General features: G+C 49.7%; 1 protein-coding gene across 2 annotated transcripts in view; it reads right to left on the bottom strand.

The window, feature by feature from the left end:
- Positions 1-5,270: 5,270 nt before the first annotated feature.
- LOC123044934 (uncharacterized) overlaps positions 5,271-9,629 on the bottom strand; it is a 25,063-nt gene continuing 20,704 nt past the window's right edge. Inside the window, exons 4-5 of one of the 2 annotated variants that reach the window (XM_044467812.1) lie at positions 7,270-7,342; positions 5,271-5,808 (exon numbers count right to left, since the gene is read on the bottom strand). In XM_044467812.1, coding sequence (XP_044323747.1) covers positions 5,720-5,808; positions 7,270-7,342 — 162 coding nt within the window. In that variant the 3' untranslated portion in view covers positions 5,271-5,719. Of the gene's footprint in view, positions 5,809-7,243; positions 7,343-9,629 lie in introns of both variants that reach the window. The other variant, XM_044467813.1, reaches the window with a different exon arrangement.

The raw sequence follows: 9,629 nt of genomic DNA, 5'->3' as shown, positions 1-9,629 counted from the left end.
CAAGTACTTGTTCCCACCATATGAGCACATAATCTTGGAACTCAAGTGATGCCATAGCGTTCTTCTTCTCTTCCTCAAAGTTACGCAAACAAAAGATTTTGTCGACCTTCAATGCCCATGAGAGGTACTCTTCCGGATCATTGCTTCCATTGAACTTGGGCATTGTGAACTTGAGCTTGCCATAGCGTTGCTCTTCATTGTGTTGTTGGCGATGGTGATGGTGACGTCCTTGACGTGGAGGATAGTCATCCTCATGTTGCTCTTGGCGCGGGGGAAGTCCATGATCAACTTGCTCTTGTTGAACTTGAGGTTGAGGTGGAGCTTGACGAGCTTGTGGAGGACCTTGTGGAGCTTGACGTTGCACACGCGGTTGGTAGTTCCTCTCGTGGATTTCTTCTCGAAGGGCTTCCTCTTGATTGCGCCGCTCGTGATTGCGGTTGGCAATGGCTCGGCTCGAATCTCGAAGGGCACGTTGCGCCTCAAGAGCTTGCGCTTCACGTTGTTGTTGTTGAAGACGTTGAGCCTCGGCGTCTTGTTCCTCTTGGTGTAAACGTGCTCGTTCTTCTTCTTGGCGCCTTAGTCGTTGCCTTTCTTGAGCTTGAGCAAAAACGACTTGGTTTGATTGAGGATGAGGGATTTGCTCGTCGACTTGTTCTTGTGAATGCTTGTCATGTAGCGGGTTGCGAGATGCATGCCGGTCTTGACGCGCAGATCGACGAAGAGTGTTCGATGATGGTGTACTTGTGTCGGAGAAGGTGTCGTCGGAGTGTCGACTCGAGCGGCTCCGTCTTGAGGATGAAGAAGTGGAAGGATGCCGGTTCCTCATGAAGGCGCGGATCTCATCCATTCTTGCATAATTCTCTTGCTTTTGAGCGTCGAATTTGTTGTCGAATTTGTTGTCGAAGTAGTCCTTCATTGCTTGTTGCTCTTGGTGCAATGCCTTTTGAGCTCCAAATAGGTGGTTCTTGGTGACGAATGATGACATGTCGTCGTCGTTCTCGATGAGAGGTGGAGTGGTAGAAGAACTTGGCCTATCCATCATACCAAGCAAAATATAAGTGGTAGAAGGAAAAGAACGTGTACCAAATGTACCTTGACCGAAGTTGAAGATGAATCAAGTTCACTCAAATGCGGACAATGAAATAACACTGTTGGTACCAATTCTTGTCGGTTCTCACACCTACACACGTAAAAGCTTATGGTGGAGCTTGGTTAGGATGGTGGCACAAAATTTGATGCAATAGTAAGTGAGCTTCAATAATGTTGGAAAAGATTCACAAATTTGCAAAGTGCAACAAGTAGACCAAGCTAGTATGGGTACACGGAAACACACACGCAAATAGATAAATGGGATTGTGCAATCCAAAAGTGAGCCAAAATGTGGAACCCACGAAAATGCTCTTGTTGCACAATACTAGAGAGACGCTAGCACGATTGCACAAAAGGCGGATACGCAAACTTAAGCACAACCTACTAGGCAAAAATGCAACTATCTCTATCCCACATATGCTATATGTATGGTATTTCGGTGCAATGATCCAAGATGATCCAATATGACAATCTTGATGTAGTATGATGCTATGGTTCTTGTTCATAAGCTCTTTGCTTTCCTCTTTGCTTAAAAGCTTGAGTGGCTCTTTCACTTTTGAGCTCTTTCTCATGCAAAACCCACGAACCAAGGTAGCAATTGTGTATGCGATGACAACTTTGTGACACACAAGTTGATCTCAAGATACGCACCACTATGGTATGATATGTATGCTATGTTGTATGATCACTAATGTGCACAAGTCGCGTTGCGTGCAATACTCAACCGCTAGTCTCGATGGGTAAGCTACGCAAAATGAGGCAATGTGGGTTATCAATGCAATTGCAAGTTATGACAAAGATGTCGTCGAAGTTACCGTCCTTGGCGATGATGAGACCCTCGAGAAGTTGAGCCGTGGTGTTGATGAAGTCGAACTGTACCTAGATAGCCAAAACACAAAAGGATACGGGAAACCACAACCCAAACTCTCAAAGACCAAAACGTGTCAAAATCGTCATAGGAGGTATCGTGGAAGATGTAGGTGTATGTTGGTTTGGAAAATGTGGTGGAATGTGGGGGTTATGGTGGTGGCCGCACTGTCAAACTTCAGTGTCGTCAGGGTTTCACGGACGTCCGGTCTTTTATGGTCGTCCGGTCGTCGTCGGACATCCGACCTTTTCCGGTCGTCCGGAGCCTGGGCAAAAACCGGGCTCGTGATGAACTGCGAGATTTCAGGGAAGAAGGAGATGGTGAGGTCGAAATCGAGTGATTTGGTGGATGGAAAAGGGTGGGGAGGGTGGGGAAAGCTAGATCCACACGCAGCAACACAAATCCATGGACCAAATCCAACAAAATCTCAACTCACAAACAAATCACAAAAAAATTTGGGGCTATTTTTGGTGGGGAATTTTCGGAATTAGGACGAAAACAACAAAATCAAGCTAGAAAACACGGGGTAGGGGCTCCAAAAACATGATCAACGTGGCTCATGATACCAAGATGATGTAGGGTGGAACCCTATGTGGACGATCTTTCACGTTTGGAGTGGATCCTACGGGGAATCACGAAGAACACACGGAAGCACAAAGGGGAAACACGGGAAAACGAGGGAGAGAAACACTAAACCGACATAGAATCAATCACACGAGTGCTAGATCACCGACAACATAGAGTAACATATGATCCACAATCAACCAAGGTAAGGATAGAAAGGAACAGTTCTTCTCCGTACGGAGGTCTTGATGGTCTTCCCTAGAACGGGGTCTTGAATCCGCTTGGGGGATCTTCTCCGAAGAGGTCCTGAGCTCCGAGGAGAAGTAGCCAAGTGGATGACCAAGGCTCTCACACAAAATATGAGCTAAACCTATGCTGACCCTCCCTAGGAGGTGGGGGCATCCTATTTATAGTCTTAGTGCAAATGGAAGTCAAAGCGAAGGGGTACAAGGGCTCCAGCCCGCACCGGTCACTCAGGTGTCGGTCGTCCGAAAGATGTCGGACGTCCGGAGGCTCGGGACGGTCCGGACATCCGGTCGGGCTCGGGCGTCCGTAGAATCAGCTCTGTTGTGGGCGCGTCGGACGTCCGGAGGGGGTCGGTCGTCCGGAGCTTCGTGACGGTCCGGACGTCCGGAGATCGTCGATCGTTCGTGGTTTCGGCTCGGTTGCTTGTCGTCCGGTCGTCTGAGACGTCTCGGACTTCCGTAGATTTGGTTCGGGTGGCCAGGTACCGGACGTCCGGAAAGCTCGGCCGTCCGTGTCCTGGGACTCGTCGGACGTCCGGACTTGGTCGGTCGTCCGACGCCTGTAGCTCCCACGGCAGCTCTTCTTCTTGTCCACCATGCTTGGGGTCCTCGCCGTCTTGGCTCTTGTATGTAGCTGTTTCGTGGCTCGCTTCCAGGCACCTAATCAGACACAGAGTTTTCGAATGAGGTAGTAGTCGTGTCTCGTGAGTAGGAAGAGAAAGTTCGGAGAGGAGCGAGTTCACCTTATCTTCAATAGCCTTAGCTCGGGCTCGTGTCATGGGTCCTCTTGGTGCTTGGTGAGGCGACGGAAAGTCCATGGGGATGACCGAAGGATGCTCTGCATCATTTTGTTTCCATTTTGACCCAAACAAATACGCGAGAACGAAATGGATCGGCGCTTTAGAGTTGCTCTAAAGATGTGCATTGTCAAAAAAGTGAGTGAGTGAGGAAAAGCTTCAACCTGGTGGCGGTCTGGGTCTCATTCCCCCCCCTCCAGCCCCGTGTCGTCCCCCCACGAACGACCCGGGTGCCGAACCCTAGCCGCCGCCGGACCAAGCCCCCACCCTCTTCCCCTCCCCCCGCCGCCGTCGACGGGCGACGCTGGGCAAAGCCCGTGCGGTGCCGGCGGGGGCAGGATCTCTTCATCCTTGCCTGGATCAGGGGCCGCGGGGGGTTCCTCTTCGGGCGCGTCGGCGAATATCGGTGCGGGGCGGCGCGGCGGATGGCGCGCAGGCGGTGGCGGTGCGGGGCGGTGCGGACTGCTGGCCGGTGGCATCACGTTGCGGTGGAGTGCGCGGGTCGGTGGCGGCACGGCGCTCTTCGCAATGGGGATCGATCTGGTATGTTCCGCGTCGGCCGGTTTCGAGGGCTGGCTCCGTTGTGCGACTGAAGGATTGGTATGGCGGCGGCGGTCCTAGACAGAGCTGGCAACGATGAGTTGGTGAGCTTTGGTGGCGGCGGCGCGAGCCCACGGACAGTTGGTGACGGCGGCGCTGTGGGGGCTCGGCCAAGATGGAGTCTTGGCGAGCAGGAGTGTGGCCGGTCACCTCTATGCGCGGTGGTGAGCGGCGGTGCTCTCACGGTGGCGTAGCTTGGTGCTTTGTGGAGGGCGGTTCTGACGCTCGCAAGGTCGTCCTCTGGCGATGGCTTGTGGGCGGTCATGGACCTGGCCGTTGGTGCGGATGGCTGCGGCTCTTAGTCCAGGCGAGGAGTTTGGTGCGGTGGTTGGGGTCCTCTTGGTCGTGCAGCTGGTCGTCGGTCCTTGGCTTTGCGACTACTTCTGCCTAGAGTTGTGGTGGCGGCGATGCAAGGCGAATTGGACGGTGTGGCCTAATTCCAAGAGGCGTGGTGTTGTGCGACGCGCGGATGAAAATCTTGCTTGGCTTCTGTCGGGCCGGCGGCGATGGCACCCGTGGGTGTCATCCCCTTCTTGGAGGCGTCGCCGAGGCGTGCGTGTCATGCCCCTCGTTCTCTTGGAGTTGGTGGCTGTCTTCAGGCGAAAGCCTTGATTCAATGTTGGATCGGCACATTGGCGACGTCCTCGACATCATATCTCTGTTGGGAGCTTTGTGTATGGAGACATGGTTGGGTCCTTATTGCTCTCCTCCGGTGTCCGCCATTGTCCTCTGTTGGTCCTCTACGGCGCTATGTATGCCCTCGTTGGTGTCTCCAAGACGGTGCTTCCTTCAGATCGGAGCAAGTCCTTCCTTCCACTTGCCACTTCCTCTTAGGCGCTCAAGGTGGATGGTGCGTCGACAAGCAAGGTTCTATGAAAGGGTGGTCTTCAGAGGCGTCCGGCGTCGGTCGAGACGCGGTGTGTGTGTCAGCCTAGGATAGGCTCTTATGTGTTGTAGCTTGCTTTGCGGTGTTGTCCATGTGTGGACTTGTTCGTGAGTGATGTGGTGTGCGCTGCTACGCTCGTTGTTCACAGCGAGTGGTAGTTTCTTGTAATTCCAATTCTGTCTTCTATAAAGCTATGGTATGCCTAGGCGTACTCTCATAAAAAAAGTAAAAAAGTGAGTGATGTTGACAACACCAACCGAACGATCCGGCTCGGAATGGCCGATTTAACTATAGCGGAGTAGGCAACTATCAGCCTCATTTCCGTGACAACCAAGAGGAGAAACAGGCCATACACGTGTCTGGAAAATGGACCATACTGGGCAGCAAAGTACTACTAGTATTCCACATGTTGCCAACTGGTCAGCGTCTGCCCCTGTGAAACAATCCAACTCAAGTGTACTCCAGGCAAAAACGAGCTGCCAGATTGGCACCGAAACTCTTGCACAAGCTCAAGAATTGCGTAGCAACACAGGCCATCATCGTTGTACTATCTTGCTGCTCTTGTTTTACCGGGGAGCCACTGTTCCGAGCCATGAACATTTGCACTGTACAAATCTCTATGTTAAGTCAACAAGAGTTACTGACTCAAGGAGGACCAAACAAAGAGTGCTCAGGTAGTCAGGTTGGCAAAAATAAGTTCCATTTTCAACTTGTCTCCACTGAGCATGAATTCAGCGGCCTTCTTAGTCCAGCCTCCACCTTCAAGAGAAAAAATGTCACAAAGATGTCCCTAAGTGCAAGTCAGAATCAATGTGATTACAGTTGCTCGGCACAAATGCATTTAAAGAAATAATTTGTAGAGATGCCATCAGTCAAACATGATGTCAATGGGTTACAGGTTGCCATTCCAGCAAGACTTTGCATTTAAATTTTTATTATTTATGCTTTCAACTATTCCCTCTGTAAACTAATATAAGAGCGTTTAGATTACTAAAATAGTAATCTAAACACTCTTACATTAGTTTACGGAGGGAGTACTTACATCCAGAAATGGAAATACCGTGTGCTCTTGAAATACCACCACGACGCTAAATGGAGCCTTGCACAAGGACTATGGAAAACACACAAGTATAAATCTATACCTTTATTACTAATAAAAGAAATAGGTATTCTTAGTCCGTCATGCTATTATATAGAAAAACCCCTGATGTTTCTTACATTAAACCCGCAGTACATATCAAATGTTTTTTAAAGTACTCAGATCTTCTAAAAACATGTTATATATGGAATTTGATTAGAAAAATATATAGAATCTGAATGTGATGTTATTTTACCTGTTAACCATTTAAAAAAATACTATCTAGGGTGCAATCTTAATCAACAGTGCATTGTTCGTCTTTCTTTCATATCGGTAATGATCCGGATTGTGGATGAACATCTCAGCAAAATCAGGATTGGAGACGAAATTGAAGATCACTTGCTCGTTTCTTTGTACGTATTAAATCTACATGCAAGCCATGTTTAAATAGAAGACATGTGAAATTTTGAACTTGCGCTTTTGTAAGCAAAGACCATCTTTGTTTGGGTCGTAGCTGCAAATAATATACTCCCTCCGTCCGGAAATACTTGTCATCAAAATGAATAAAAGGGGATGTATCTAGATGTATTTTAGTTCTAGATGCATCCCTTTTTGTCCATTTTGATGACAAGTATTTTCGGACGGAGGGAGTACAATTTTTTGTAAATTAAAAGCGTGTGTTATTCTTTTCTCCGTGTTATTCTTTTCTCCCGTTGCAACGCACGGGCCCTTTTGCTAGTAATACTCATACCATTACTAGTAACAGGGCAGTTTAAATCAGCTCATGTTATTCCAGATAAAGCAGAAAGGTGTCATATACTCCAGCAGTACATGATGTGTCAAAAACCAGCTAGACCAACTAAAATGAGGCATCAAGGACCCTTAGCAACATAAGTTGCATTTATGGTTCCACCATATCATCAAAATGAACTCTCATACCACCATAATGAATAATTGTGTTCAAGATATTTCTTCATGTGTTCATAGATCAAACCCCAACTTAAATGAGACAGTGAAATAAGATTCCCACTGAAGGTAGTGATGTGATGGAAGAAAGGAGAATCTAAGAACAAACATGCCATATATTCTAATTTCAAATGATTGAACACGACTTACATCATTAGAAAGAAAAGATCTACTACCAAAAGATTTAAGCCGTGGAGATTGGCCTGCAGATGTTGACCCGCCATCATTACCACCACTTTGTTTATCACCCTGCAGACAGAGAAGTTCGCTGTGAATTATAATGTTCCGGCTTCTACCGAGGTTGGCATGTACTAATTTCGGTACTTTGTAACTGAAAGTACAAGACTTTCTGAATGCATCTTTTGTGTTGTATTAATTCAAATATGGTACTTTGTTATACATCAGCCAGCACTTTGCATGTATGCATTTATAAGTGAAGACTTCCTTATTAACTATGAACTTTGCTATCTCATGTTCGAACTTAACTAAAACATGAGTACGAACTTTGCTGATCTCCTGATTGAACTTGACTATGATTTGTAAATTGGTTCTTAAATTTAGTATTGCTGGTACTTAAAATACATTGATGGTAAACTGCCGGTACTTTGTATGTTTACTGTATGGCACTTTGTAATTTGGCAATTAAATTTAGTATTACTGGTACTTAAGTTTGGCACTTAAATTTAGTATCGCTGGTGCTTAAAATGTACTGCTGGTACTTTGTATGTTTACCGATGTGGCACTTTGTAAACTGATGTCAACCTTTGTATATTTTCGCAATGCGGCACTTCGTAACTTGGCACTTCAAATGCATTGATGGTAAACTGCTGGTACTTAGTACGTTTACTGATGTGGCACTTTGTATATTTGGGAATGTGGTACTTTGTAATTTGGCACCTTTTTTATTTGAATACCTTGTATATTTCGAACATGGCACTTTGTATATAAATATGGAACTTTGTTTTGTAAATGCGGTATGTACGTCACTTTGTATTTTGGTGTATGACTGTATTTCTGTGAATGGAACTCTGTAACCTTGTATGTCACTTTGTGCATAACCTTATATTTCTATGTATGGCACTTAAAGCATGTCACTATTAATAAATACTCCCTCTATAACTAAATATAAGATGTATTATACTCCCTCCATCTGGAAATACTTGTCCGAGGAATGGATGTATCTAGATGTATTTTAGTTCTAGATACATCCATTTATATCCATTTCTATGACAAGTATTTCCGGACGGAGGGAGTAGTATTTAGTTGCAGAGGGAGTAGTTGTTAGAGTACGTAATGGGCCTAATGGGCCCATTAGTCTTAGGGTTAATTAGAGATAAGGGTCGCTTGCTTAGGGGTCAAGTAAGCCTTGCTTGGGAGTCAAGTAAACCTCTCTATATAAAGAAAGGAGATGTATCAATCTAATCAAGCAAGAATTAAGAAGGAAATCCCTTCCCTCTTGCCCGGCCGTGGGCAAAAAGGCCCCCGGCCGGCCCTCTCGCGCCCTCCTAGCAGCACCATAACAATTTGGTATCAGGTAGCCCAGTTCCGATCATGTGTTCGCCGCCGCCCACCCCGTCGCTTTCGCTGCCGACCGTCACCACCGCGCCGCTGGCCATCTACACTGCGTCGCTGCCCTCCCCGTCCGCGCCGCTGGTCGCATCCTCCGGCGCCGCCACCGCCCAAGATGCCGGCGCCCTCCACCGCATCACCGGCCGCCACCTACACCCCGGAGTAGATCACCGGGGTCCTCAACGACCTCGTCACAGCCGTCCAGGGGATCCGGCTGTACCTGGCCAGCCCCTACGGGCCGCCGCCGGTGCCGCCGACCGCCGCCACCGGGCCGCCGGCCCTGCCGTGGTACTCGCCGCATCCCGAGGCCTCCGTGGCGTTCGCTGGGACGCTGCAGCCCCAGCTGCAGCTGCCGCCGCCGACCGCCGCCGCCCCACAGTGGCCGCAGTGGCCGGCACCGGCTCCCGCCACGCCTCCAGCGCCCATCGCCGCCCCCGCGCCGCTGTGGCTGTCGTGGCAGCCGCCGCACCAGGCGGCCTTCGCGCGCTCGCCGGGCCTCTGCAGCTGCCATCCATCGCCACCACCGCTCAGCCCTGGCTGCAGTGGCAGTCGCCGCTCCTGGCGGCCTCCGCCGCGCCCAGCGCTCCGCCGCAGCAACCGCTGCCACTGCCCGGTGCGCCACCGCAGCAGCCACTGCAGCTGCAGCAACCACCGCCGGTCAGCTCCGGTCCCGCATCGACCGCACCGGCGGGTGTCCCGCTTCACCAAGTCCAGTCCCCGCAGTCGCCGTCACCGTTTCCGTCTTGGATCGCTACCCGCCACGTGTCGGCGGCGGTGAGGCTGCAGGCTGCTGCACGCGGCCTCCTAGCACGTCGGCGTGTGCGGGAGATGCGTGGTCTGCAGCTGCCGCTCCTCCAAGTTGCCCTTCACCGCGCAAAGGACCTCGATCTGATCCGCTGCATCGGGGATCTTGGGCATGCGGTTTCCCCCACGGGCGGCGGGCATGCTGTTTTCCCCGCGGGTAGCG

The sequence above is a fragment of the Triticum aestivum genome, chromosome 2B, assembly GCF_018294505.1.
Source record: "Triticum aestivum cultivar Chinese Spring chromosome 2B, IWGSC CS RefSeq v2.1, whole genome shotgun sequence".
NCBI lineage: Eukaryota > Viridiplantae > Streptophyta > Magnoliopsida > Poales > Poaceae > Triticum > Triticum aestivum.
Note: the sequence above shows the minus strand (reverse complement) of the source record. Positions and strands in the feature narration are given on the sequence as shown.